At 50.0% G+C, this 27,357-nt stretch overlaps 7 protein-coding genes across 7 annotated transcripts; 4 read left to right on the forward strand and 3 right to left on the reverse strand.

Annotated features, from left to right (window-relative positions):
• Positions 1 to 1,593: 1,593 nt before the first annotated feature.
• F4807DRAFT_347724 (uncharacterized protein) lies at positions 1,594 to 3,060 on the forward strand. Its single transcript, XM_047995426.1, has 2 exons — positions 1,594 to 2,664; positions 2,721 to 3,060. The coding sequence occupies exons 1-2, from the start codon at positions 2,066 to 2,068 to the stop codon at positions 2,899 to 2,901; spliced, it is 780 nt and encodes a 259-aa protein (XP_047857241.1). The 5' UTR covers positions 1,594 to 2,065; the 3' UTR covers positions 2,902 to 3,060.
• Positions 3,061 to 4,832: 1,772 nt separating this feature from the next.
• Positions 4,833 to 8,062, forward strand: F4807DRAFT_414236 (Annexin). Its single transcript, XM_047996951.1, has 3 exons — positions 4,833 to 4,900; positions 4,955 to 7,187; positions 7,262 to 8,062. The coding sequence occupies exons 2-3, from the start codon at positions 5,508 to 5,510 to the stop codon at positions 7,865 to 7,867; spliced, it is 2,286 nt and encodes a 761-aa protein (XP_047857242.1). The 5' UTR covers positions 4,833 to 4,900; positions 4,955 to 5,507; the 3' UTR covers positions 7,868 to 8,062.
• A 626-nt stretch (positions 8,063 to 8,688) lies between these two features.
• On the reverse strand, positions 8,689 to 10,768 carry F4807DRAFT_414238 (phytoene desaturase). The gene has a single exon (XM_047996952.1). The coding sequence runs from the start codon at positions 10,197 to 10,199 to the stop codon at positions 8,766 to 8,768; it is 1,434 nt and encodes a 477-aa protein (XP_047857243.1). The 5' UTR covers positions 10,200 to 10,768; the 3' UTR covers positions 8,689 to 8,765.
• Positions 10,769 to 11,429: 661 nt separating this feature from the next.
• F4807DRAFT_414239 (Squalene/phytoene synthase-domain-containing protein) lies at positions 11,430 to 13,890 on the reverse strand. Its single transcript, XM_047996953.1, has 3 exons — positions 13,479 to 13,890; positions 12,479 to 13,405; positions 11,430 to 12,429 (listed from the first exon to the last, which is right to left on the reverse strand). Exons 1-3 carry the CDS (start codon positions 13,499 to 13,501, stop codon positions 11,586 to 11,588), a joined length of 1,794 nt encoding a protein of 597 aa, XP_047857244.1. The 5' UTR covers positions 13,502 to 13,890; the 3' UTR covers positions 11,430 to 11,585.
• A 208-nt stretch (positions 13,891 to 14,098) lies between these two features.
• F4807DRAFT_414241 (HotDog domain-containing protein) lies at positions 14,099 to 15,424 on the forward strand. The gene has a single exon (XM_047996954.1). It carries the CDS (start codon positions 14,222 to 14,224, stop codon positions 15,218 to 15,220), a length of 999 nt encoding a protein of 332 aa, XP_047857245.1. The 5' UTR covers positions 14,099 to 14,221; the 3' UTR covers positions 15,221 to 15,424.
• A 113-nt stretch (positions 15,425 to 15,537) lies between these two features.
• Positions 15,538 to 18,453, reverse strand: F4807DRAFT_347773 (cryptochrome). The gene is made up of 3 exons (XM_047995427.1): positions 18,099 to 18,453; positions 17,435 to 17,998; positions 15,538 to 17,380 (listed from the first exon to the last, which is right to left on the reverse strand). Exons 2-3 carry the CDS (start codon positions 17,938 to 17,940, stop codon positions 15,856 to 15,858), a joined length of 2,031 nt encoding a protein of 676 aa, XP_047857246.1. The 5' UTR covers positions 17,941 to 17,998; positions 18,099 to 18,453; the 3' UTR covers positions 15,538 to 15,855.
• A 5,147-nt stretch (positions 18,454 to 23,600) lies between these two features.
• Positions 23,601 to 26,791, forward strand: F4807DRAFT_347826 (uncharacterized protein). The gene has a single exon (XM_047995428.1). The coding sequence runs from the start codon at positions 24,221 to 24,223 to the stop codon at positions 26,207 to 26,209; it is 1,989 nt and encodes a 662-aa protein (XP_047857247.1). The 5' UTR covers positions 23,601 to 24,220; the 3' UTR covers positions 26,210 to 26,791.
• The last annotated feature ends 566 nt before the right edge of the window (positions 26,792 to 27,357 follow it).

Raw genomic sequence — 27,357 nt, forward strand, 5'->3', positions numbered from 1 at the left:
TACCTAGGTGTAGAGCGATACTACGCTTTGACGTCACTGTTAATGTTTGTCTTCACCGCAAATAAATCTGCCTATTCTGAATGAATAGTAGGTACTTCGGATGGATATGTAGGTAAGGTAGTATTTATCACACGTGGGAGAGGTAATTAAAAGACAATCAAATTTGGCGAAAAAAAAACACTATCTACAAGTTGCACCGTGGCGTCAATGTTTGTCTTAGTCTACCGGTCGAGATTCTCGGATCGAAAGGTACACAAGGGGACAGAAGCTTGTTTTACTGTAATTACCATGGTATTATACCTATGCTTCGGTCACCCAAGTCGAGTCAAGCTTTTTATTTTACAAGCCAGAGGTCTAGACAGGTCTAAAATTGGAAAACAATGCTTGGCACTAGACCTTAAAGTCCTTGCCAGATTCGGATACTGCTGGAAGATCATTGGACGGTGAGTGGCTAGTTAAAATAAGGTATATGCGATTTTGTCCCCTCATAGGGGAATTACGGTGCACCTATGCTGCTAGTGCCTACCAACAAAGCGCAACGACGGCAATCCCGGCACCTACGGTCCTTCCCAAGTATCAAATAGTTTTGTCCTTACTTCATATTCTGAACCACCGCCCCTTCATCTACCATTACCAAACTATTTCAACATTTTTCCAAAAAGGTACGTATGAGAAGAAAACCGAAAACTTCAATGATATGCAGAAGTTACAGTGGTATTTGATGAAAGGAATTATCTCAGCTTCCTTCTATGTCGTTGGTGATCATTTAGCGAGGCGCAGCCTCTGACTGGCACAGCTGGTACCATAACATTTCGTCATATTACGATCCAAATGCTGATCTTTCAACCAGAGACCTTCAGTTCTGACTTACCTTCAGTTACACGCCTAGGTACCTACGTAAAAGGTACGGTGCCCATTCATCCGATAACCCAACAAGAAGGATAAGAAGGATTCGGCACTATACGGTGCATACGGTGCACATAACAACAAACTTGAGGTATGTTCATCTAACGCACCCACCTCGTCCCTCCGGAATAATAGGTAATAGGTAGAGGTGATGGAATGTCTTAGTGGACGTTTGAGCATTCCCCATTTTACCCGCATATTAATAAACGCGATCTACAATGTTAGTCGCTCCCCACTAGTCAGAGCCGAGTTCACTGACCCCAAAGTCCTAGTGTGGTCCCTAGTTCCTAGCAGCTCAGCAGCCCAGCAGTCCAGCAGCCTGCTTTCTTGATGCCTACACTAGTCGGCGAGCTCCAATAGGCATTTATTCATGCAGCTCTTCTCACAACACACGCTGACAGTCGACTCCGTCAACTCCCCGAATAAATAAAAAGAACTCAGGTCGTCCAAGCCCTCATTCGAAACCGTGTCACTCAGAAAGGTTTCTCTCATTTATTTCCTCTATCTGAACAACATTCCGATTCATTACCGTATTACCGACCCGTCAACCATACATGTCACATGGATCTTGGAATTCTAGAAAAACATTCCCTTGGCGAGATCACGTCGTGAATTCAATTTTACCTTCTCACGTTCTTATCTTCCTTTATTTTCTTTGAGTCACCCCACCGAGAAGGGCGCATTTCGTCACCGAATTTCTCCCAATTAAAATACTGTCGTGCGCAGCCCAAGACTTTTACATATTAATAAAGTCATCTCCTGTCGCCTGCCACCACCGCGTACCTGACAGGCTTGGGTCAACTTGAATCGATCGCCAAGAACTTAGGGGACCGCCTAAACCTTCCAACCCATCCTGCATCCCACACAATCCCTACGACGATTCTGCCGATTTCATCACTACTACAATATTAACGTCTCGTTCAGTTTCAACCGTTACAGAATTGGTTTGAACGCCGAGAGATATCCATTATCATCCTTGAACGTTGTCGCCGCTTACGTTTGGGGTCGTCTTTCTCGGAATACTTGTTCTCGTCTAAATCCTACATATTCCTTCCGATCCCTCACATTGGCGCCGTTTCGGTTTTCGAGGTGCATATTACGCAAATAATTCACAATTTATTTTTCAACCAAGCAACAAATCAGCAATCAAAAATCCGCCATGAAGAACTTAACAACCATCTTATGCGTCCTCTCGGTCGCGCCCTTGGGTCTTGCAGCTCCTGTCGTCACGCACGATAAAACTCCGAGCCAATTCAACGATGCATCTTCCCATGTGCAACAAGCAACACGGCCAACAGAACTGCACCAAACCAAGTCCTTCTTATTCCCTTTCTTCACGCCGTCTCGAGTACCAGCAGAGAAGCGTCCAAAGTTTGTTGTCACAGAAGATGGCCGACGTATGCAACTACCGGACCATCTTGCAGGTGCCAAATCTTGGGAGACTCCTAATGTCCTTCACTTTCTGTCCTCATTGGCTCGTCCGAAGAAGCTATCGCCATTCCCCGACTCTAGCATCATGAGAGAGGAGACACGCGCGAACAACGCTGAGATCGAACCGCAACTAACCATTGTGGAGTTGGAGACTAAGGCAGAGCGCGAATCGTGGACATATCTACCTTACGTCACCGAAGACAATGTACTGCGCTTCAAGTGTGTGCACAAGGTCGCGGATAAGGGCGTCCTCCTTCCCTTGATTGCATTTTCCGTACTCATCGTTATTATCACTTTCGTCATTTTAATGAGCCTGCTTCGACACTTGTGAGTATTCGTCACATTCGAATCCTTATTGCTACTTTGGACTGACGTTACTTTAGGTATCGCTCTGTTTGTTCCGCCAAGCATGGGGCAATTCACCTAGATGACGAAGAGAACGCGACGCCCAGCAGCTCGCTTAAAGTTGCCTGCCCACCCCAGGAGCCTCAAACTCTCAAACTTGATTTGAAGGCGGATTCCTCAATTGACGGCACTATGGACGAGAAAAGTTATGAGTTGTGACGATCCGGGGGTTTCTTTTCCATTATGATACCAAAATCGGTCTTGGCGTTTGGGATCCGAGCTGGCATCGCTCGTGGGCAAGCATTGAAATTTCGTTTCACCAGAAAAACAGAGCAACGGTATCGTTGGGACTATGCAACGTCGATTGATTCACGCTAGGGATGAGTGAATTGCCTTCTGGAGAATCCAGAATGGTAAAACGTGATGTGGTCTTGGCATTGCAAATTGACGGTGGTAGCAAATGACCGTGGATAGGGGCACTCTAGGAAGACCCCACAGGATCACCCACAAGGTCAGCTACCACCAGGTAGCTTTAGCTATCTAGACCTCGATCCGAACGAGGCAAATCGATCAATTAAGACAAGAATTAAGACAACAACTATGCATCGTCGCCTTGTGGATACGAAGTACATGTAGCACGACAGATTCCATCGTAAATCTCTGCCTGCATACCTAGTACTATGTATGATACGAGACATTACTTAGCATATGTGCTAGCTCTGCGCTTCGTAGGGGAATATTGAACACGTGCCACTCATTCCAAAGTCTAGAATTATTGATATGAGGTGCTAAATACACGTTGTCAATTCCATTCCATAGTATCCGTTCGACAACATGTACGAACCCACAGAATAGGCAAGGTGAATAGGCCATCATCAGTCAACGCCCGATCCCATCTGACCTTTACTTACCGATTTGTAGGCATGCATCGCCTTCGGTAGACTTGTCTCTGCACGATAACTGGACACTCACCATCTAGAAGTTCGCAATGGTTCTTGCGGGTACCTGCACGCAAGCGTGAGGCTGCCCAATTGGCATCCCCGACAATGCTATAGACATGATCTCGAAAAGTTATAGGTGGAGCTATGTCTAGAGGCGTCCAAGCCATCACATGCGGAGAATTTTGATTGGGCCGTTCTGCGTTTCTTCTAATGCATTAACATCATCGATGTACCTAGATACTACATAAGAACCAAGCCATGCATCGATCCACGGCACACAGCAGACACAGTAACCTACACTAACGGCAACTGGTTCAAGGTGAAGAATTCTCCTTCTTTCGCCTCCGTGTCACTCTCTTACTGTAGAAACTGCGGAAAGCTGAGGTCAGATATGAGGAGATAGGAATGCCACGCGACTCAGTTTACCTCGAAGGCTGTGATGTCTATTGGACGACTTATTGTGTTTATTGGTCGATTAAATGAAGAGCTGAGACCGCCACTTTGAAACATCGATTTTGATTGCGCGGGCTTCTCCGCTCCCCAAGCTGCAGAGCCCCAATCTTTGCAACTTCTGCAACCTCTACAACTTTTTTCTTGCTTCGCTGTACATCTTGTATGTACGTATGCCTGTCCGTACGTCTATCTGTACGTCTGTATGCCCGTGCAAGTATCGTACATCCGATGCTCTAGGCGATGCTGCAATCGAGAGTGAGGCGCATGAAGACGCCCGCAGTTGAAGAGTCTTCGGTCAAAATCCCAAAATCATACATAATACATATGTCAACTTGCCCCTTGACTCACCTACCTATATTGCCTGACTACTACGTGAAGTACACATGATACCGTATATGCCTGGCCACTTTAGTAATAATGCAACTTGTCGACTTGTCATGCTGGCAAAGTTCTGCAAGAGCACGGGAAGTTGACGGCTTCACGATCTATTATTGGACGGAGGATTTACGAATTTGTAAGTTTTGATAGTTCCGGCCCCCAAGAAAAAAAAATAAGAAAAAGATTGGACCTACCAACCTTGGCGAGAGCAGCCAGCCGTTGGAAGTGACGCTAGTTAGCCAACCTAGGGCAGCTACTAGGGCTGTTGTTTGAGAACTGCGATGCAAGAACCGGCTAACCCCTCCAAGTGGAAGCCATTCCTGGAATAAACGGTTTCCCTCCAAGCTGCGTCCCCTTCCTTCCCTACTACACTGCCTACATGCACCAAGTAAAGTACACCTACGTGTACTTGCAAGGTATCCTCCAACTAGCGATAGCCCGCATATGTACGCACCAGGTACTAAATCAATACTAACCGGATACTAACAACGCCTTCGAAGCAGGTACCACTCTTCATCACATTCACACAGTCACGCAGTCACGCAGTCGCCCACCCGTTTCTCACTAGTCATATTAAAGAATGATGTTTTGTCTCAGCTCGTCTTCCCAAAAACCTTTTCTCCTCCTTCCCTCCCCTGTATATGCGAAATACCCAGACTTTCCCTAGTCCCTTAGCAAGAAACGAGCAAAACAAGTTCAACCTAGAGTTGATACCTACCACTCTCTCATAAGGTTTTCTCAATCATTAATACATATATTGGAACTTAATATCTAAAATAAACTTATCTCAGTCCCGACCCCTCTAACAAAAGGGTTATTGGAACTCTATATATATAATAGACTCTCGGTTATAGATACATACCCCGCAGCCCCTACAATTATCGTAGGTCGCGCGGATCACGAGTTTTGGGGAACTCCGCTTAATCTTTTTGTGGCGACGCGCGAGAAAGTCGCCTCAGTACAATACGTCAAAGTTTAAAACTACCTACCTAGGAACTAGGTAGAAGCTAGGTTTCTGCGCTCGCAAAATCCTCGGGCCCCCCCTTCCCACAAATGTCTCTGCACGTCGACGATTCCGCGCGGCGGGGTCGCGACTCGAGCAGCGACCGGCGGCGCTCGGCGCGCGGCAGCAGCCCCTCGCTGCTCGACGCCGTGCGCATGCCCTCGCCGCCGGCGGGCTTCAGCTACGACGACGAGGGGCCGCGCCGCGAGCGCGCCGTCTCGTACCGCGTGGGCTCGCCGACCGAGGAGTCGAGCCACTGGGCGGACCCGCGGCGCAAGAGCGTCGAGCGCGTGTCGTCATCAGCATCGGCTTCCTCGTCGCGCGGGAACAGGGACATGGTCGAGGCCGCGCAGGACGCACTGCGCCGCGGCGCCGAAACTTTCCTGCCCGCCAAGTACGCGAGCAAGCTGAGGGAGACCGAGGACGAGAAGGCGATGAAGAAGGAGCGCAAGAAGGAGAAGCTGGAAGACGATTTGGCTTACGGAACCGCGGTGGTGACCGCGCCGGCTCCGCCGCCGGCCAAGTACCACTCCCCGACTTCGTCGTCGAGTAGGGTGCGTTACGATATGCCTGGCGGATGGGAGGATGATAAGGAGAGGCTGAGGTACCCGCGTGTGGACACGTCGTATGCGCCGCCACTGCCGGATAGGCCCGGGAAGCGCGATTCGTATGGCAGGGATCCTAGGGCTTCGGGCCCGAGAATCATGACTGCTGAGCCGGGTTTGACTCCGGGCTTTGGGGGAAGGAGAGAGCACTTGCCTCTGCAGCCTGAGCGGACGTCGTCGTTGACTGTGAATACGGGACACCACTCTGCCATGTCACTGTCGAACGCGCCCGCCTCACCACTCCTAGAGTCATATTATGGTACTTACCAGTCTATGTCACCGATGCCTTCGCCTTTACTTCTCGCGCAGGAAAGCCCGAGAAATTCGGACTATATTGAACCGCTTTCACCTAGTCTCTCGGATGGCGAAAGTAATAACGGCGAGAAGAAGCGACGTCGCGCTCGTTTTAACGACCCTGTCGACGATGCGGCGCGTCTAGCGAAAGCGCTCAAGGGAGAGCACTCGCCCCCCGATACCGAACCTCTAATAGAAATCCTACCTGGAATGACGCACGACCAAATCATGGAGTTGCGCGTCGAGTACAAGCGGCTTGTCAAGACCGGCGCCGAGCGCAAAGGCGTCAACATCGCGAAACACATCCGTGCGCGCCTAAAGGACGAAGACCCCACTCTTATGAAAGCATGTTATACCGTCGCGCTCGGCAAGTGGGAGTCGGAGGCGTATTGGGCCAATTTTTGGTATCACGGGGACAAGACGCGGCGCGAGCTGTTGATCGAAAGCCTGATGGGGCGCTCGAACTACGAGATCGCGCAGATCAAGGAAGCCTTCTCCGACAAGAAGTACCGCGACTCGCTCACGCTGTGCATGAAGACTGAGCTCAAAGAGGACAAGTTCAAGCGCGCGGTGCTCATGGTGCTCGACGAGAAGCGGATGGAGGACATAGACGAGTATGGGCGGCCACGTGCTGTTGATCGTGATCTCGTGCAGGACGACGTCGAGGCCCTCTATAAGGCCGTGCGAAGCGATAGGGGTGGCGAGTCGGCTATGATTCAGATCGTGGTTTCGCGCAGCGACAACCATATGAAAGAAGTTCTGAGGCTGTACGAGAAGGTTGTCGGAAGTAATTTCGCTCGCGACGCGCTTAAGAAGAGCGGAAACCTTGTTGTGAGTATCCTTTGCATACGTCCCCATTCGTATCATACTTGACTCGGAGATATGCGGCTAACTTGTTATAATAGGGCGAACTCCTAGCGCATATCCTTAACGGCGTAATCAATAAGCCAGTGCGCGACGCGCTGCTATTACACCATGCGCTCACGGCCAGCAGGAAAGACCACCTGCGGCGCGAGCTCCTCATCTCGCGACTAGTACGGTTCCACTGGGACAGGCACCACATGGCTGCGATCAAGCGGGCGTACCGTGAGCGCTACGGCGAGGAGCTATCGGAAGCGGTTAAAGAGGGCACTAGCGGCGAGTGGGGGCTGTTCTGCGAGCAGCTAGTCGTCACGCGCATGCCGGACGACGTCAAGAGCTTCGAGAAAGTGGACGCGGTGCGCGAGATCAGGCGCTCGGAAGAGAGGGAGCGGGAACGCGATAGAGAGGAGAGGCTTAGAGAGCGAGAACGGGAGATGGATCGCGAAAGCGATAAGGAAAGGGGGAGAGAAGAGAGGCACAGGCGCCGGAAGGAGGAGAGAGAAGACAAAGATAGGAAGGACAAGAAAGAAAGGAGGAGGGAGAAGGAGAAGGAGAAGGATAGGAGTGAGGGGTTGCTTGTGGTCAAAGATAGCAAGCATAGGGATCGGAGTCGTAGTCGCGAGAGGAGTAGGAGTCAGAGACGGGAGTAATTGGATTTTGGTGTGATGGATTTCAATGTGAATGGTGCGGATGAGGGTCAACGGGTGAGGATTGGGTAGGAGGGTGGTGTAGGAAGGATATTTTACACCTATAACCAACTACAAAAATTTGATACCTATTTCATATACACCGCGCCGATGAGATGGGCGGGTTTCCTATCCATTTTTCCGTCCTCTTCCATAAACAGACGGAGAGATTCCTCGTAAACAAGAAAAGAAGGACGAACTGGGCATGATACGGCTATTATATTAGAGCCTTACCCTTACCCTAGTAACCTGCCCCCATCGTATGAGGTGGCTTTTTTGCGTAAGGTAGCTATGCGGAGAGGGAAACCGGCGCCGGATTGTGCCTCGAGGTACGTCACACAACCAATGAAAACAGGAGATCGGGGGCGATTATTCGCCAATCGGGCGCGCTTCCAGGGGGTAGATCTCTGCGGGAAGGATTTACGCTTGCGGTATTGGCGAAAGATCGCTCGTTGGTGCCCGATTGGATTGGAGAGTTTGGAGGCCGGGATCGTGTAGCGCGTTAGACGGTTAGAGAGAGTCGGGGAGATCGCGGAAATCAGGAACTTCGCTTCAATAGGGATTTGGTCTAGATCTCCAAGTGCCTACTCAGGTATATATCATTGAATTCTCATGTGAAATAAGGCAGGTAAAAAATATCCGCCGCACAAAGGCATAGGAAAGCCGGATATTCATGCTCATGCGGCTTATGGTTACACAACCTTAAAAAGGGGTGGCCCCCCTATTCATTCACCGAAATGGCAGAGATGTAGAAAGTAAGGCTGGCGGCTACAAACCATTTTCCCTCTAAATTCATAAGCCACGAGCTGGGTGTGATATGTTGATTAGTAGGTATTATAACATTACAAATGGCAATATCTAACTAAAGGAAAGGAATCCCATATCGCAACATCAATGATGCTAACCACAGCACCACCAACGAGCTTATAATCGTATTTGCTACAAACGACGACGGTTTCTCTATCATATCCAACTTTCCCTTACCCCTCCTCCCCATCCCTCCAACTCCCCTCTCCTCCTCATCCTCCATCCACCCGCGCCACGGAACCCCCATCCCGAAATCCTCCAGTATCTGCTCGGCCGTGATCTTGGACCCCGCGAGCACGATCGGGACGCCGGTCCCCGGATGCGTGCTCGCGCCGACGAAGTACGCCCCGCCTAGCCCGCGCGCGCGCGTCCCCGGCCGGAACGAAAGCACGTTGAAGAAGCCGTGGCCCAGCCCCAGGATCGAGCCCCGGTCTAGGTTGAACGCGGCCTCCCACGCCCGCGGGTCGTTGACGCGCTCGTGGATGATGGAGGACGCGAGCGCGCACCCCGTTCGTGCTGTTATGGTGGAGAGCACGGCGGTGCGCGCTTGTAATATCAGGGCTGGCCAGTCTTGTTCGCGGGGGATGCCGGCTTCGGATTTGGGGTCCGGGTTTGGACTGGGGTTTGCGTTGGAAGGGTTGGAGGATTGGAGCAGGTGCCCCGTAGGCACGAGCACGATGACGGCGTCGCAGCCCTCGGGCGCCGCGCTCGGGTCCACGCGGCTGGGCACGTTGACGTAGAAGCTGGGCTCCCGCGGCAATTCTTGTCTGTCGAAGATGGCGTCGAAGGACTCGCGGTACTCGTCCGCGAGGAAGATGTTGTGCGTCTGCAGCTCGGGGACCTTGCGGTCGAGGGCCCAGTAGAAGGAAATCGAGCTGCAGGAGCTGTCGCGCTGCTTCAGGGACCTGGCGTACCGCTGCGTCGACGGCGTCTGCGGGAATAGGTTCGAGTACGCGTACACGAGGTCCGCGTTCACGACCACCACGTCCGCGTCTAGCGTCTCGCCCGACTCTAATTCCACCCCCTTCGCCGTCTTCCCGTCTTCGTGCGTGAGAATCCGCTTCACGGGGGTATCCAACCGATACTCAACCCCCATCCTCTCGCCCACCCTAACCAGCGCCTCCAGCACGCCATGGAACCCGCCCCGCGGATACCAGATCCCCTCCGCGAGCTCCGAGTACTGCAGCAGCGAGTACGTAGCCGGGGCGTCGAACGGCGACATGCCCATATACATCGTCGCGAACGTGAACACCCTCCTCAGCCTCTCCGTCCAGAAGTACTTGCCGGCACGACCCCAGATGCTGTGCAGGGGGTGTATCTTTAAGCCAGTCCACACGAAGCCGGGGACCAGCAAATTCCAAAACGAAGTAAAGTTCTGGTGCAGGACCTCCGACACGCTGAGCTCGTAGTGATCATGCGCCTCGCGCAGCCACGCGAGGTAGCGCTTGAACCCCTCGGGCCCTTCGTAGCGCTCGATCTGCGCCCGCATGCGCGCGAGGTCGGGCGTCAGCTCGAACTGTTCCCCGTCCGCGAACCACACCGCGTAGTTCGTCGGGCAGCGCAGCAGCTCCACGCCTTCCGCCTCGAGCGACGTGCCCAGGTCCCGAAACGCTTCGTGGAACAGCTTCGGCAAGAGAAGCAGAGACGGCCCTTGGTCGAACCGGTACCCCGATTCGTGGACCAGGCTGCATCTCCCGCCTGTGAAGGAGTTCTTCTCGAGCACGGTGACGGCGAACCCGGATTTGGCGAGGCGGGCTGCCGTGGCGATGCCGCCGGCGCCGGCGCCTGGTTTGTTTTAGTGAAGTTGTGTGAGGTGAGGTTTGGGCTGGGTTACTTACCAATGACGATGGCCTTCTTGCGGCTTATTTTGGTCATTCCTCCAACGCTTGAGGTAAGTGATCCGCTTCGCGACGGTAAGTCGATAATATTAGAATAAGTCGGAGATATGTATGAACTAGAATATAGTATACAATATAACAAAGAGATAATCAAACACAGATTAGATATATATTACACTTCTGGTTAATATCAGATAGGTATGTTAGATCGATCAAAGTAGCTTGTAGCTTGGATGGTGTCAGTTCTCACATGCCAGATATTTAGACAGATGGGAAACTCGTAATGAGGATTCGCTCATATACGCGGGATCGCGAAAAACCATTACATGATACATCTAGAAAATAAATCACATTATGGTAATACCGCCGAGGAACAGCTGGGTTCGTCAACCGATTTGCCTAATGATCCTGAGACATAGCTAAATAGTTAGGATGGTAAGCGATCCGAAATCATTACCATTTACACCGGTATCGACCCGGGGAATGCTTGTCGCGCTAAGAAAAGGATTACTGATTGTCATACATTTGAATATTTCCGAATCCGACTCGATGATTCATCATTGACATCTGCGAGGTCTGAGTTTATGAGAGGAGACTCCCTGGCACAGCAGGCAAAAGCACAACCTAAATATTGTACATGCTATCTATTACTATTTATAAGTTTGAGTTCCTTTTAGGATATGTCAAGACAGATGAAGATTGGACCCTATTCCTACCTAGTCAGTAGTAAGTGAAGTTCGCTGGTATTGTCTCCCGGTGACTTACCTCGGCTCGTATCAGCCATAGGAGGAATAAAGCAACGCATAGTCTCTGTAGTCTATCTAATTAACCAATCCGCAATTTCTTATTATATGGATTCTTCTGCGAAATTATGAATTATGCTATGAGATATGGATCTAGGACCACGAACAGTCCCACGTTAAGGTTAGAGTGCTTATAAATGTAAAAATTATCATAGTACCATATATATAATTAGTATATCGCTTTTTACGCCCAGCTATGTGTCCCTAAATGATGATGATAGATGAAAAAATATCTTATCGTTCAGTCGAAAGGGTTTTCCACACGACCCATAAACGTCTCCATAGAGGGACCGTTGCTCGTCCTCTTCGAGTTTGAAGGGTGGTGCCTTTCCTTTCTCGCAATACTCGGCCTATCTCCATATAACTCTCAACAGCTATTATCATGGGAGCACGAACTTCAGGGGGAAGCAGACTCATTATCTCCCGGGACCGATCGTATTCCTTGAACGCCATTTCAAGCAACTTCTGCCTGAGTCTCTCCACCTTTGGCTGATTCGGGTCTCTGAGAACATCCTCAGGCGTAATAATCTCCTCTTTGAGCCAACTCGAAGGTAGGTAAACTCGGCCCATTTCTGCGTCTACCGCGATATCTCGAGCGATGTTTACGTATTGTAGCGCATGTCCCATCGTTCGGGCAGCAATGACGAGAATGGTTTCCCTGTCATTTGGGAGTTTCGTCTCGCCATGGTGAAAAACAAGGCGTAGACATAACTCCCCAACTGTACTTGCAACGCGGTGCGCGTAGAGTTCTAAATCTTCCTCGCTCTTGATAGGAAACCGAAGAGCTCTCTTCTTAGTATCAGTCCAGTTAAAAGAGAGGTCTGTCTTGAAGCCTTCCAAGAGCTCATCGAACGGTGCCCTGGGAAGGAGTTCGACTGGCAAGAGTTCTAGTGCTGGCCTCGCCGGCTCTGGGAAGCTTCCTTTCACAAGAGCACTAGCATTATGTGTTGATGGGGATTGAGTACCCGAGCCGTACACAAGGACAAGATACTCGGTCAACTTGGAAATCCATGTAAAAGCCCCGCTTTCCGTGCCAGATTCGTCTATCAAGTCATCTGCCACTCTACAAAATGAATACCTAGAAAATGTTAGCATATGGAGTGTGACGCAACACTGATATTACGCACAGAAGGACTAGGTCGATACGAAGACGCCCAGGGAACGTAGAACTAGCTAGATAAAAGCTTCTGCTCTTTTTCCGTAACGTTTCTACAGCTTCTCTTATGCCCCTCACCCGTTTCATGTCATATTTTGCCGGGTCAAGGAGAGCAGCCTTGGCAAGAAGGCCTAGAGGAGGCGGATCCGATCCATCGGGAAATAGGTCGGAAAAGGTGTAAAGAACTGCCAGCCCTCTATCCATAGCGACCATGCCAGTAACAATCAAGGCGTTTGTAACCAAGAAGAAGAGAGCCTCTTCTAGCTCCAGACTGCCCCATATCCGCCAACCTAGTTTGGTTCCAGATTCAATGGCCCAAGTACCGCGCCCTAAGGCCATCTCATCTACAATCCATAGGTACACTGTCGGGACTATAATCGGTGTCGCGATATTAACTAGGGGAAGTCGGATTAAGAAGTAGCCGGAGAGTGTCCATGTGAGGAGAGCGAATGGACAAGCCCATAGCAATATGAGCCCGAGGTAAGTTCCCTCTCCTCCCCTTTTGATAAGAAAGGCACCAGTCGCAATACACCCGATCATGAGGAGCTGTCCTAATAGTTTTATCCGTCGAGCCTTCGGAGAGGAGTCATTCTTATTCGTGAGGAATTGAGCATGAAGGATAGGCTTGTTTAATAATATGTACAGCATCGACGTGATGTAAGTCTGGATAATGAAGAAGAACAGCTCCTCAGCCGGCACACTGAAGAGACTTAGTCCGGTCGTCGCGTCAGGGGGGTACGTCCAGATGCCATGGCGCACGAGATAGGAATCCCAAGGGAGTGTCGCAAAGAAGGCGACCAATATTAACGTATACGTCTTATATAAGTCGAGCTTGGTGAGAAGAGGCCTCGAAATGAGCGTGAGAAGAACGGCTTGGGGGATGGTGTACTTGAGATGTCTGCCCAACGACTTAGCTCGACATCTTCTCAGCGGGTACCTGAGAGAACAGTTGTCTAGGATGTAGAACTTACACAATGGCATAATCATAAGCCATGGCGGATGTCAGAACTCACTAGTACGGTGAGTTTCATGGACATACACAATCACCTCAAAAGTCTAGTCGAGCAGCGTAACATGCCGAGCAATTAAGGTTCACTTTATGAGATCAACAAACCGAGAAGCTTAGAATAGTCGGCACGACGGCTCAACAGAAGCCTGTAGCCAACCATATTGACTTCGGACTTCGGCATTTTCTATTTGCATCAACGCCAGGTGTAGCACAAGGCTCGACTCTGCGGCTGGAAGGATGCGCACTAGCCATGATGATTCGTCGAAAACGACGAATTTCTACGTCATGAGATCATAGACCACGCCTCCTGGAATCTGAGAATGAGAAGTGACATGCAAGAAAAAGTACCAGGTAGGTTGGTGAAAGAATGCAGGGGATTCCTTAGAAGCGGCCGCTACTTGAACGCCAAAACTCGTTAGTCGGGGAATATTGCTTCCGGAAATCTGAGTTGGCGCTAAGCTATGCAAGATCGCCGGATAATTCGCCTAACGGTGCATCACAATTGCATTCCAAATTTCAACCAATCAGATGGACCCACCCGTTTCGTCGGGATGGTACGAAGGCAGTCACGGTTACATTCTACCAAGATCTGTCTCACTTCGAACACCCGAGAGCCTCAACCCCGGAAACTGTAAACGTAACCGTAGCCGCATTTGAGTTCCTCGTCACTGGGAAGGGCAGAAGGAGGAAACCTCTCCCAAAAAAATGCTGGCTGGCGTTGGCGGTCCCCGAGCCGCGCAGGCATGCCTGCGATCGGTGCCATTGACAATCCCTCTTCGATCGAGACTCCTCCCAGCTCACCCCAACCCGGCGATACGAATCCCCCGCGCCTCCCTCCCACCATCGCAGCTCAGACCCTTCACCTCCTCCCGCCTCCTCTCCGCCGACCGAACCACCCCATCATCCCGAACCCCCGACGCCATCCTCCGCCCGGAGCCCGGACCGAGCTCCAGCTCCAGCTCCAGCTCCAGCGCGTCCCCGCCCCCCAGGCGGAAACGCCTGCGCCCCTGGCTCTTCATAGCCCTAGGCTTCGGTCTCGGAACCATGCTGCGCCTCACCCTCTCACCCCCGACGCCGCCCGCGCCCGGTTCCGACGAAGACACGTACCTAAGCGAACAGATCCGCGCCCAAGGATCCTCACTCCCGCTCGTGCAGAAGCTATCCACAGACCCACGCTACACATCCTGGGACGCGTACTCGGGCTTCTCGTCGCCCACAACGCACACCAGCAAACCCCACGGCGGGGGATCCGTCGTGCAATCGCGGATAACGACAGGGCCGCTAGCAGGGTCGCGCGGGCTGCCCTTCCAGCGCATATACCACGACGTGGCGACGGGCGAGGTGGTCAGCGTCGTGTACTTCGGGTCGGGGACGGGCGGGTGGCCGGGCGTGGTGCACGGGGGCGCGCTGGCGACGCTGCTGGACGAGTCGCTGGGCCGGTGCGCGATCCTGCGCTTCCCCGCGCGCACGGGCGTCACCGCCCGCCTCGAGCTGCAGTACCGCCAGCCCACCCTGACCTCCGGCTTCTACGTCATCCGCGCCCGGCCCATGCCCGACGAGCGCGACGGCCCCGAGAAGCAGGCGCGCAAGCTCTGGGTCGAGGGCACGCTGGAGACCGTCGACGGGAAGACGTGTGTCGAGGCCAAGGCTCTGTTCGTCGTGCCGAAGGGGGTTAAGCTGAAGCCGCTCGTGGAAGGGTTTTGAGGATGAACGTTGAACAACTAAACGCTCTCACGTGTGTACATACGTTGGTCGGAGGGTCAAGAGGCTAAGCTTTTGACGTCGCACCTTATACAAGATCTAATATAAGAGCTAGGTTGTTAGTTCAAATGGCATAGCTAGGCGTTTTGGCAGCAACGGTGAATGAAAAAAGGACACCAATCAAAATATAGAACAATAAATCATATTATCATGGTCTATCTAAGCGAGTAACAGCTCTAAAGATAGTGGTAGCAAATTCGGAGCCAGATGCGCTGCTAAAATGCCGTTCTCATCCCCACAAGCTACCTATCTATTCTATAAGTTACGTAACAGGAGAAGAGACCAGCAAGTAGAGATATCTAGCTAAGATTAACCTGCTCGGCACAAAACAGTCATTTCTCATCAGTAATCTTCTAGAGGGAGCGCGGTCGCGGGCTGCGTGCTGTAGATCGTGAAGATTGGACATTTGGCAACGGCGATAATTCCCTACTTGTATACTGTATATAGGGGCGTGACGGTCGAAGGAAAGTGGTGGAGTGGGGATGTGCGTCCATACGAGACCTAGCAAACGTTACGAGACCCGGTGGCATAATTGGCGGGATAGGGTGGCGAAGGCTCGGTACACGGGAAAGCGAATCCTATTGCGCTTGTTCGGTTGGAGCCAGCGTCTGCATTGGCGCTGGTGGTTGACTGTAGTTTGTCGATGGGCCACGGCCTCGATAACCTCCTCTAAATCCACGATAACCGCGGGTTTGATAACCTCTACCATAACCTCGCCCACCACGGAAACCCCCACGAGGATTTTCGGTTGCGGTTTGTTGACTGCCTTGGTTATTACGTTGTCTATTAGCAGCCCTCTCATTTTCGTTCTGCCCATTGGAGTTGCTAGGGCCAGTCGGTGGCTGCGGAGTCGCAGAGGTTTGTGACGTTCGACTGCTTCCTCCGCGTCCGGGGCCGCGTCGGCGGATAAAAGGTCGCCTGGAGGCCTTAGGTTTTCCTTCAACAGAAAATTCGATTTTCTTTATCGGATTCTCGGCCAACGTAAGGCCTGTCAGGCCAAGGCGGTCCCAATCCTCTTTCGGCGTCGTCCAAGCCTGGAAAACATTTTCCAATTTCTCAAGGTTTTGAACTTCCGGCACCCAACAGCGCACGTATTCTCCATCCTTGTCGTAGTCGAATGCTTGCTTCACGGGATTGAAAATGCGTGCTTCGCCTCGCGGGTCATTTCCTACTCCGGACACATATTGCCAGTTTGCCCAGTTGGATGAGACATCATAATCGACTAGCAGCATCTCATACCATTCAGCACCATAGCGCCAATCGATGCTAAGGTGTTTGGAAAGGAAACTGGCGACATTCTGGCGGGCGCGATTTGACGTGTATCCTGTGTGCAATAGCTCCCTCTGTGATGCATCGATCAATCCCATCCCGGTAGTGCCATTGAATATTCTGTTTATTGTTTCAGCAACCTCATCCACCGACTCCTGTTGACCATCTACTTTCCCTTTCTTCACCGATTTCCATTTATTGGAATGATCATCTCGAAATCCGGAACGTAGGAAGAGCTTCTCCTTGAACTTCCTATTGCAAAGTCTCATATAATCGCGCCATAGCAACTCGAACCGTATGGCTTTCGTTCCTTCGTTTTCTCCCTCTCCGTATCCCTGCGATTCGGCCAAGGAGTTGTCATTTCCATCTTCGTATGCCATAAGTCTATCATGAACCTGGCGGGCGGTGATACATCCTTGCGCAAGATAAGCTGACAGCTTGGTACTAAAGTCGCTCCCTAGTAGCCCATTTCGTGAATCCTTGTATAAGTAAGCACTTCCTGACTTGATCAAGTGCTCCAATCTCTCATGAGCACTATCCTCGCCACCCTTGAAAGGGTGTGCTGACTTAGCCCCCACAGGGAATTGCGTAATTCCGGTAAGAACCTCGTTGACGGGACGTAAAAGCGATTCCTCGATTTTGTCATGTGATGAAGGGATCTCGAAGGGTGATCTCTGGTCCGGAATCTTAGCTCTCTCGACAGGCTTTGGCAAATCATCCTTCGACGGAGCAGGTAAAACTGCGCTAGGTTTCTCTCGAAGGGGTTCCATCATCTTCCTGTAAGTCGTGAATACATCTGGGAGATCTTGAGATGTGTCCAGTTTTAAAGTTTGACTAGGGGTGTAAGTAATCAACAAAATCATCTACCAAGCCGTAATAGTAACTTACTCGTCAATGAAGTACTTCTCGTCGATCCATGTCCGAAAGTCTACATTTAGACTAGAACATGTCTCTGATATGACCGTTTCGTCTCGTTTCTCCTCGGTACCTTCTTCTCCAATTGTCCATACCCCCCCTACACTGAGCTCGCTTTGTCGCAGACCTTCGATCAGCGTCTTTAACACCTCATCATATGGCCCGATCCTAATCGTCAAGTCGTTGCCTAATTTCTCGAGATTCTCTTTCAGATTCCAAATCGATTGGGCGATAAACCTAGCTCGATGCGGCCCGCATCTCCAGTAGCGCCCAACGTCGCTTTTAGCTTCGGGGAAAGGGGATTTTGCCCCTTCTTTCAAGAACCCCGAAACCTCGATCTGATGCGGAAGCAAGACGAAGAGAGGCAGGACATGTGTGAATCCATGATCGGGTGTACTGGCGAGATGATGTAGGATAGGATTGTCAGAGACGCGCAAGTCGTGGCGGACGACGTAGACAAGAATATTGCTCGTCGACATAATTGTTTGGGAAGAAGAGGCGTGGAGATATGTGCCAAATAGTCGATTATAGCTGCGCCTTGGAGCTGTAGCTCGTATTAGTTAGGTTGGACGAGAATAGCTGGACGGAATAGCTGCGAGTCAGGGTAATAAACAAGATTCTAAAATAGTCTACTAACCAGGGAACCGAAATTCGGTGGATCTGGCACAGCTCCGGCAAAATATAGCTAGTCGATAGACACTTGACGTCTTTGATAATTTGATCGTGCTCATGCTCTCATTCCCAAGCATGGGAAGAACCTACGCGCCTAGATCGACGCTAGCGAGGCAGCATGGGGCAATGCCTGTTAAAGGAAAAGAAATCTAGGCTCCGAGATCAGATTCTGGGCCAGCACGGCTGGAAATAAATCAGATTTCTCACATTTTGATCGCTTCGACCGATGTATAATACGTACAGCAAGGCTTAGTCCACTTATCCCTAGTAGGCTGATAGGGTCCAACTGGGGTGTTGGGTTCTAGAGTCGAGCTAGAGGCAAACTGGCTTTTCTGAAAAGGGCAAAAGCAGTACCGGATCAAGGTGTTTCGCCCTAGGTTAGGATGCTACGCTAATGTACGGGGCGGCTCAACAACACAGTGGGTGTAGAGGAAAGTGAGATATCTGAGGATAGATGCCGAGAAGGCCGCCTAAAGGACCACGTCCGTTGGTAGCTCTGAAGCCTGACAGAACCTGATGTGGCGTTCTGCAAGAAAGTAATTGGACCGTAACTCAGGTTCGCGAGAGAGTTGGTGTATTGCTGTATATGCGTATGAAAGTGGAGAACGCAGAGGCGGATCAACACGTTGTGAAGTGAGACTCCCCCAGAGTGCTAGAGGCGTGTTGCAACTCAGGATCTCGGTCAAAAACGAGACCAGAAGCGTGAAAAGATCCACCTGCTTATAGGGGCATCTCACGACGGCCAGGGATGGAAATATTCGGGATCCAGATATGTTACCCTGGACCTGGTCTGCGGGCTCGATGGGCCCAATAGAGCAAACAGGGATAGAAATCGAGAAGTCAATAAAAGACAAAGACCATCGTAGAAGAGATGGGATTTGAATTTTTCTTGAAATAAAGCCATGGTGCTGGCTATGTCCGTAAATCTACCCATGGCTGTGGTGGGTGGAAAATGGCAATTGGAAAGAATGTATGTACGCACTTGTTTCCATGATGCTCAGATTTGTGTCCGGGGTCTACAGATCGAGAACCCGTAAAATAAGATTTTGGGGGACCCAGTAAACAGGGGGCTATCGTCCGGAGCCCCTAGCCCTAGAAGGAGGTAGGGAGGTAGTCTTACGTACATTTGCGGAGCACCTTTTCCATCAATCGTATTGGTTGGTCACACTGGCACTTGCCGTCGGAAAGAGCGAACACTCGAGCATACCCTGACATAAAATATCTTTGGGCGTTTCGATAGGTACCTTAGCTGCTTCTGTACCTAGGTACTCTCAGATGCCACTATCTTCTACAGAGATTTGACGTATTGTACTTACCTAACGTGTGTATCCCGTCAACTACCTATATGGTTCAACATGCATTCATTTGTGCATCTGCTTTTCTTCAAGACTTTTATTCATATTGATTAGTGATTACGGGCAAAACAAAATGAATATGTGGATTGATGTAATTATCAATTCAAGCGCGCCTTGAATAAAGCACCGTTTATAAAGGACAGGGACTAAGGCATTGGAAATGGCAGTCTAATATAATCGATCATCTAAGATCTACAAGACGTGTCCGTGCCCATGGCTTATTACAGGTAGTTTGGCTTGAAGCAGTCTTAGCTTCCCATATGGGAACTGGGAACTGGGAACTTTCCCATACGAATCGACCGAAATTCAACTTAGACTCATAAATGCCCAGTATGTATTTAGGTAGTTATTTATTAGGTATGTACCTAGCTGAAAAGGCCAGTAGGATCACAAGAACCACCGAAGATGCTTCGTAATCTTTGAAGCTTGCGGCCGTATCCATCATGCACCTTGAGATATTGCATGCAATGTGCCTCGCATACTGATGGGGTACATACATACCTTATGCATATATGCATGTAGGCACTTAACCATATGCTAAAGATTCCGATTCGATAGGGGTAGTATGGGGGATAAGATCTGCACGACAGGTTCGTTAGCACGGGAGTTGTCCGGTCGATTGCATCTATGTCGTCGATAGAATAATCCCAATGCTTATGTCTATTTGGAAGTCTAGGATAGTCTCGTGATTGTCAGAATCCAAGTAGATGGTTCTGGCCCTTTCGCCCTGTCCAGAATGGCTATGTCCGATACAACCAGTCTGCGGGTTTAGCCCCCATCCCTTTGGGATCGCCGCTTGGGAAAATGAGATATGACAGGTCGCCCTACCTGCATGTATACCCTTATCAGGTAACGGCGTCGGCAGGCCGGTTACAGCCAACGACAATTTGGACATACATAGGTACGCCCTCCTACATAACGTTATAGCTTTACTATATGGAACCGATATCTTAACCTCATATTACAACTTGCATACCTAACAGAAGGTTAGATCACAAATCCTATCAACCAATGGTTTACGCGATAGGGGCTTAGATCTCGTGGTCAATTTCAGTATACTTAAATCATGAAGTCTCCTAAACTGTAGAACTTCGATCGAGGTTAAAGGCTTTCAAATTCCGCATCGACTCACTCGGCTTGGTCGCTAAGTCGACAACATGCACTGACAGCCTGCCGTGTATACGGCAGTGATATGAAAGTATCCGCCAATGGACATCGTCTGTGTAACTGGTGTTCGCCGGCGACGTGCCGTCTCCGATATAAAAGCTACACCTACTAAAGCTTTGTGTCTATGTGTCTGGGTACTTATCTAGGGGAGTGCATTAATATTCATAGTTATCGCCATCCTTTTGCAATGTTTTTAACGGCTTGCGTAAGATGAGGGCAAATGAGGTTGCAATTCGAGTTGATGGCGGTAATTTGGTCTTGCAATGAGCGCCCATATTATGAACGCCATATGGCACACATGCTTCTGGAACATGACCCAGGGAACTTCCAGGGGTTGACTGATGATAAGGTTCGTTGTACGACGAGGAATATAGCGGCTAGATGCTTGGTAGCATCGTGTAACGTCTCACTGCCCATAGCTGGGTGTAGGCCTAAGTAGGTCGTTGGGGCGGTTCACATTATACAGCATAGGTACCTACATATTCTATGCTATTTCATTTTTGAATAACATCATGATCTCCATTGGATTCGCCCTTTTAGTGAACTTGTAGTATGGATATAGGTGGCCATTGCAGTTAAGGGGAGCCTTGCTGCTGATTGCTAAATCGAAGGACTATATGCGCAATCAAAATCTAGGACATCGAGATCAAGGCTATCTAATCGATCCAACCATGCTAAAGATCGGCCTAGAATCTACTCTGCTGCATTTTCAAATTCTGGGATGGTTCTTTTCCATAGGTGACTTCCGGAGCATCAATCCGTTAACCTATTACCCCTGATTAAAAGGTGGCAACTGATTGAAAAGTACCTACTGTATAGCGCTTCTACACGATTTGACACTCTAGGGCGGAAGTTTGTTAGTCTCCGCCCAGGGTCTAGTTGAACTCGTCCCGGTTGAACAACAGAGATGAGGCCTGCAGCGCTACACATGGATTTCCTGCACGTCTGTTTACGATCTAGACTCTAGCATCAAATCTTGCAATCGAGCCATATACGGTCGTTTACTTTTTGAAGGCACGCCATGGCAGTGTAGATATTCGATCACACAACACGATAATTGAGATTTTAAGAGCCGAACCGATAGAGCATGAAGAAATCCTTCCCGTTAGGAGACCAGCATTTATAATTTCGTCTAGCCGTCTATCATGAAATCTGTCGTGGACCAAAATATGCATCTGAGGAAAAGGGACATTGCCTTCGCGACCAGGCACTTGGGTGAATCACGCATAGCAAGGCAGACTGTACGGCGGCCTAGGAAAAGAACACAACGTATCTTGCAGCTTGCCGGTTTTCGTTTATACCGGTTCTCCCGATCTAAGCGACCCCAGAGGACCTATAGCTAGGGAATTATTAGTTGAGTAGAGCAGGGCATCGAAGGATCATCGACTTATATTCATCTGTGGGAGTAAGGTGGCCAAGATCTCGACTGTTCTGTATCGTGACTCGGATCTTCTACCTACCTAGTCATATTCATCATCAGGACTATCCCACTATAGGGACTTATGACCGATGGAAAGCAAAATGCTTGGTGCATTTGTTGTCCATTATATATTGAAAAAGAAAAGTCTTCGTCGACGTGACATTTGGATTTTAGCATCTGCGGTGAGATACCCAGGCTCCGGAAGGGCTCCGCACGGCTAGATTCAAGCCCTCATGGGGACGGTAGGGACCAAAAAGTGAAGGGGCTTAGAGAATGAACTCCGAGGTTGGAAAGCCTCAATAACTTGTGAATGTGGCGAGAGGGTCGCAACTTATCAACCTGTCAACTGAAGAAGCAGAAACAGGGGTCAGAAGTAACCTCATTATCATCGCTACCACAAAAACCTATCGGATGCCTCATAAATAGGGAGATAGGGAATATTCTAGCTAAAGTCTGGAGAGGCGAAGAGGGTTCGTTTGACCGACGCATGAACTACGTTATCTTGACTGTTTTTGATCGACAACTAATAAATTCCCCGAACTTCTGTACAATGATTGGACCCTGGTTGAACAAAAACAATCGGACGCGCCAGTCATAACCGGAGTCATAGGACCTCAAAGATGTCGAGTTGTGAGTTGTTTCCACGTACGTATCCTCGGCGCTTAAGGATACTACACAAAGTTTCAAGGTCGATGAGGGCGTAACCCGCAGTAGTCGATTACCTAAATCGTCCGTCATACGACGACGCAGCAAGATGTTCCTTTCAGCTACAACTATGGTGATCTCTCTCGGGTAATGCGGCATCCAAGCTCGGAGGTTAGGGTGAATCGCAACAATTGTAACATTGCACTGGTAACCGGGGAATTGTGGCCGTACAATCGGGATGCCAAAAATTGACCACTCATGAAGTGTCGACCTCTTTAGCGCAGTTATTCATAGATTCTATGATTGAGATCATGATTGAGATCATGGTTGAGATTGAGTATTCCGTGCATACATCACTGATTAAGTGACGTATTTGATGTTACAATGCGTAATGATAGCCTTATTATTGAGGCTGATCGAGACGGCTTTTCCGTTGGAGGTTAATGCGTAGACCGCGTTGATTGTTTCTCTTAAGACAATCAAGACGATTAGGATCGCGTTCACCGAGAGGTCTCCGACTAAGCTAACTGTTTTCTGTACCCCGTACATATTATCGATAAAACCCCTTTCCCTCACTGGCCGTAGCTTGTGGCGCAGTATGTAAATGTGTTCTTTTGTGGAGAAGTATCCGCACGAAGTACTGATGTTAGTGCAATAACTTGAACTTTATGCTGTTTGGGTGGGGATCGCTATAGAAATACGGCGTGCGTAAAGGTCTTACGATAACAGATTAGTTGAAACCGATACAATTTTAAGAGGAATTAGCGACCAACCAATTGAGGGCTCCAATTAGAAAGCGACCGGGGGGTTCAGGCTTAGCAAGAGACCCTCAATACTGCGTGGTACCCCATTTAGACCCTCGAACTTACCAGCCAACAATAATCCGCAGAAATTCATAGGATCATTAATGCAACCTTGAACCTCTCTCCTGCATTCGCTAGCCCTGGGCGCCTCCCGGCAACAGTTCCGCCTCCAACATTTTTGATGAGGCTGAATCAATCTGATAAATCAGCTAACCCTAGTTTTTCAACGTCAACTCCTCTGCTCCATACGAGAACACGACCAGAATGTGATCAAAAGATCTGCGAAGCAATCATCAATTCACCTTCGGCATAATTTTCACGTGCGCTGCGCAGCACCTGTAAGGCCGCTATTGGGCCGCCTGCTTTTGGCCGAACATCGTCCTAGCGATTGACCGACTTGGCTGACCCTGCGAGAGGGCGTAGGGTTTACCCGTCGAAGTACCAACCCTCAACCGTTCGCGCCATCTGGGTCTCACTGTTCTTTAGCCACTGAGGCTTCGGATCTTACCTTTTTCTTCGCCGGGAGCTAATTCATCCTATACGCGTTAATTTCTCACCCGCTGTCTTTACCGTTGAAGCCGGTCGAGCATCTCATCCTGAACACGCGGGGGGTTCATCTAACTACACCTGCGAGCTCCGGCTCCCAACTTAACAACTTAATCCATCAACTTAATCTATTGTGGCGCCTACTTTAAGTATGAAGGCCGCCCTCAGAGCGCGGGGGACCCAGTTATCCCCCGGCGCAATCGCTGGGACAGTGATCGGCTGTGTTATCGGAGGGAGCCTATTACTCATAGTCTTAGGCTTTCTCTACTTTCGACTCAGAAGGAAGTCCAGGGAAGCCAGGTTAGCGGAGGAAATATCACCAACTGAGAAGTCAAACAGGGCCCAGCGTAGGACTCTGTTCCCTCTTCCCAGCTTCCTGCCTAGACAGACCCCTGCTACACAAGAGAGTCGCCCTCCTTCTCTTAAAGATGATATTGAGAGAGGGGTCCCCACTTTCCCTGACGGCTCGGAATTCCAAGGGCCACATGCTTCTGGCTATGGGAACGACCTCATGAGGGATCATGAAACATATTACACGCAAAACTTCGGTCAGCAGCCTTTTCCTCCAGGTATTGATTTCTCTCTGCCTCCTCAGCCGTCGGTCTTCACAACAACCAACGAGCCAGGAAAAAATCTGCCTTTGGACAATGCTGCCCCTGCACAAGAAGCCGCCAATTCTAGTTATTATGACACTAGGATTTCAATGGACTCGGTTCCTGAGCAAGCACCGATACCACCGTCTAGACAGATGACCGAGCTTTATGAACAACAGCTTAGACAATCACGAGAAGAACGTAGACGAAGCGGTTCCTTGACAAGTCGGATCTGGAGTAGCTTCAAGAGAAAACGATCTACGCACTCCTCGACTCACGGTACCAGCAGTCCTCAGCATTCGACGTCACAGCAGTATTTTCCTACTTCGCCAGTTGCCAGCCCTATCAGCATGAAGCCAACGTCTGGATTTGAATCGGCAGAAGGAGGAAGCACGCAGACGAAGATTCCGGGAAATCGGTTTTTCGAGGAACCCGGAGAGATGCCTGAAAACCCGAATGTTTCGGGCACTTCTGTGAGTGGAAACTTGCAGGATAGGGATCAGCAGCAGCACAAGAAACAGAAACGAGGAGATTCGCGGTTTGATGAATTCCCTCTCCGGACTAGCTCGACAATTCGAGAGACAACTGAGAAAGACCCGGAGTTGCCCTCAGCCGCCCTGAGGAGCCGGGATTCCACTGACGGGTTACCTCCCTCAGCTCAGCCACAATCCGAGACCCGGTCCCAAAGACTTATGAGCCCGGCCATCCCGGAACCTATGGAGTTGGACGAGACAGTTGAAGCTGTTCATAGACCCTCTGTCTTCCAAGGCTCCCACTCTCCTCCTCTGCAGCCAGAGTCATTCGTGTCGCCGATGTCCATCATGCATCCATCCAACGCTGTCGAGAAAGCGGCCTATACCCACTTTCAAATGGAGAACTCCATGTCCCCTCCGACGTTTCCCACCTCGCCCCCCGCCATCATTACCGATCAGCCATCACAGGAGACTTTCAACAACGTTGCCCAAGGCCCCCAAGATGACTTCGACGCCGATAGCTTCCTCGACATTCCTAGTGACGACGAACCTCGCCAGTCCGGAGATTCATATGATTATACTACTACACCGGGACATACACCGGGGCAGAGCTCTACAACAGATCCTTCGATGGGAAGGACACCTGACACTCGTCTAACGGTGTCCCCATCCCCATACCCAGTGATAAATGAGCATGTCAAGGCGGAACCGGAGTCGAGCTCGTCGCCAGAAGCCTCCAAGCTATCTCCCCAGTCGCCCGCCCACATCTGCGAAGAATGCGGACGATACTTCGATCAAGTGCACAAGCTTAACCACCATAAACGTTATCATGACCGCAAACATGAATGTACTTATGAGGGTTGCGATAAGAAGTTCGGTACTAAGACACATCTCGATCGCCACATTAACGATAAGCATGTGAAATCGAAGGCATACCACTGTATCGAACCAACCTGTCAATACTATAAGGGTGGCAAAGCTTTCCCAAGAAAGGATAACTGGAGACGACACATGGTCAAGAAACATGGGGCAACGCCGGGCGACCTCGAGATGATGGACGAGTCAGTGGGATGAAAGGCTATATGTAGTCTTTGTTCTTAGATGTTAGGTTACCTTGCCTCTCATCATACATCCAGTATATGCGTATGCTACCAGAGACAACATCCCAACACTGTACTCGAAGGTTCACCCTGGCCAACTACGTGACGACGCGTGGTTCTAGACGTTAACGGAAGAGGGTCCCATCGGAACATATGATCGCCTTCAAGCATATTCCGATGCACCACGAACCTTCGTTTCTATATTTTACGACTTTTCGATATTCGATACACTCGTTCATGCATATAAGGGTATATATTTGGTAATAGCATTCGGGACATAGGATCAAGCGAAAGCGAAGTCGGAACCTTCTTTGGGTCGATCACTGTAATAAAGCAATGGCGCTAGCGGTTTTTCTCAAGAGATATCAATGTATTCCAACACAAGCGATATGGGTTTTTAGTTCTCACGAATATAGCTAAGAGGCATGGATAAAACGGTTGGATAGAAGCTCAAGCAATTCACAACACGAATCTTTTCAAGTCTATCCCTCATTCCAACGTTTGTGAGCTCGAAGCCAGTTCACATTTCAACCACATAGGTATTTAATGATTATGCTCAGTTCCTGATAACTTAGCTAGATGAACGAACCCCAAGAAGCGGCGTCGAGGGAGAACAATCGAATTTAAATATGGGTGAAAAGGCTCCAAGCGTTTCCTTACCGAGGTTTGCTCTCGGATTCTTATTCCTGAAAATCTCCCGACCAAACTTTGCTCTTTTCTAAGTGGAAATTGCCAGAGCCAAGCAAAAGCTACTATGTAAGCTTCAGACAAGACCACAGGCCTTAAGATGTGACGATGCGTCCCGACGTTTGGTGGGGTTTGGTGCAGGGGTGCCCGGCGCCCTCAAAACGGTCGCAACCCCTGCCGCGAAACACGGAGAGGTGAGAAGGCTCTGCCAATTCGGTGTCAGGGTTGTCAACTCTCTCACAGACGCAGTCTTGAAATGCGAACCGGCTGCCACCTTGCTGACCTACTGCTAACCCGATAAGTATGCATTCGCGGCGCATACCGACTACTATCTACAAAAGGCCGATATTTTAGGACGGCGTCCCGCGAATAGCTTCAGTCTCGCTAGAGCTCCTCTTTCTTGGCGGGTCTCTTCTAGATTTCTTGGCTTGCCGG

Source organism: Annulohypoxylon truncatum (assembly GCF_022578515.1).
Source record: "Annulohypoxylon truncatum strain CBS 140777 unplaced genomic scaffold F4807scaffold_6, whole genome shotgun sequence".
NCBI lineage: Eukaryota > Fungi > Ascomycota > Sordariomycetes > Xylariales > Hypoxylaceae > Annulohypoxylon > Annulohypoxylon truncatum.

What these genes read in the sequence shown, in the direction of transcription:
- F4807DRAFT_347724 (XM_047995426.1), top strand. Translation starts at nt 2,066, where the DNA reads ATGAAGAACTTAACAACCATCTTATGCGTCCTCTCGGTCGCGCCCTTG. An exon ending in ATGAGCCTGCTTCGACACTT is followed by an intron (nt 2,665 to 2,720) that starts GTGAGTATTCGT and finishes ACGTTACTTTAG; the next exon opens with GTATCGCTCTGTTTGTTCCG.
- F4807DRAFT_414236 (XM_047996951.1), top strand. Translation starts at nt 5,508, where the DNA reads ATGTCTCTGCACGTCGACGATTCCGCGCGGCGGGGTCGCGACTCGAGC. An exon ending in AGAAGAGCGGAAACCTTGTT is followed by an intron (nt 7,188 to 7,261) that starts GTGAGTATCCTT and finishes TTGTTATAATAG; the next exon opens with GGCGAACTCCTAGCGCATAT.
- F4807DRAFT_414238 (XM_047996952.1), bottom strand. Translation starts at nt 10,199, where the DNA reads ATGCGGGCGCAGATCGAGCGCTACGAAGGGCCCGAGGGGTTCAAGCGC.
- F4807DRAFT_414239 (XM_047996953.1), bottom strand. Translation starts at nt 13,501, where the DNA reads ATGGCTTATGATTATGCCATTGT. An exon ending in GCTTATGATTATGCCATTGT is followed by an intron (nt 13,406 to 13,478) that starts GTAAGTTCTACA and finishes GTCGTTGGGCAG; the next exon opens with ACATCTCAAGTACACCATCC. An exon ending in CGTATCGACCTAGTCCTTCT is followed by an intron (nt 12,430 to 12,478) that starts GTGCGTAATATC and finishes AACATTTTCTAG; the next exon opens with GTATTCATTTTGTAGAGTGG.
- F4807DRAFT_414241 (XM_047996954.1), top strand. Translation starts at nt 14,222, where the DNA reads ATGCTGGCTGGCGTTGGCGGTCCCCGAGCCGCGCAGGCATGCCTGCGA.
- F4807DRAFT_347773 (XM_047995427.1), bottom strand. Translation starts at nt 17,940, where the DNA reads ATGTCGACGAGCAATATTCTTGTCTACGTCGTCCGCCACGACTTGCGC. An exon ending in GAGAAGTACTTCATTGACGA is followed by an intron (nt 17,381 to 17,434) that starts GTAAGTTACTAT and finishes TTACACCCCTAG; the next exon opens with TCAAACTTTAAAACTGGACA.
- F4807DRAFT_347826 (XM_047995428.1), top strand. Translation starts at nt 24,221, where the DNA reads ATGAAGGCCGCCCTCAGAGCGCGGGGGACCCAGTTATCCCCCGGCGCA.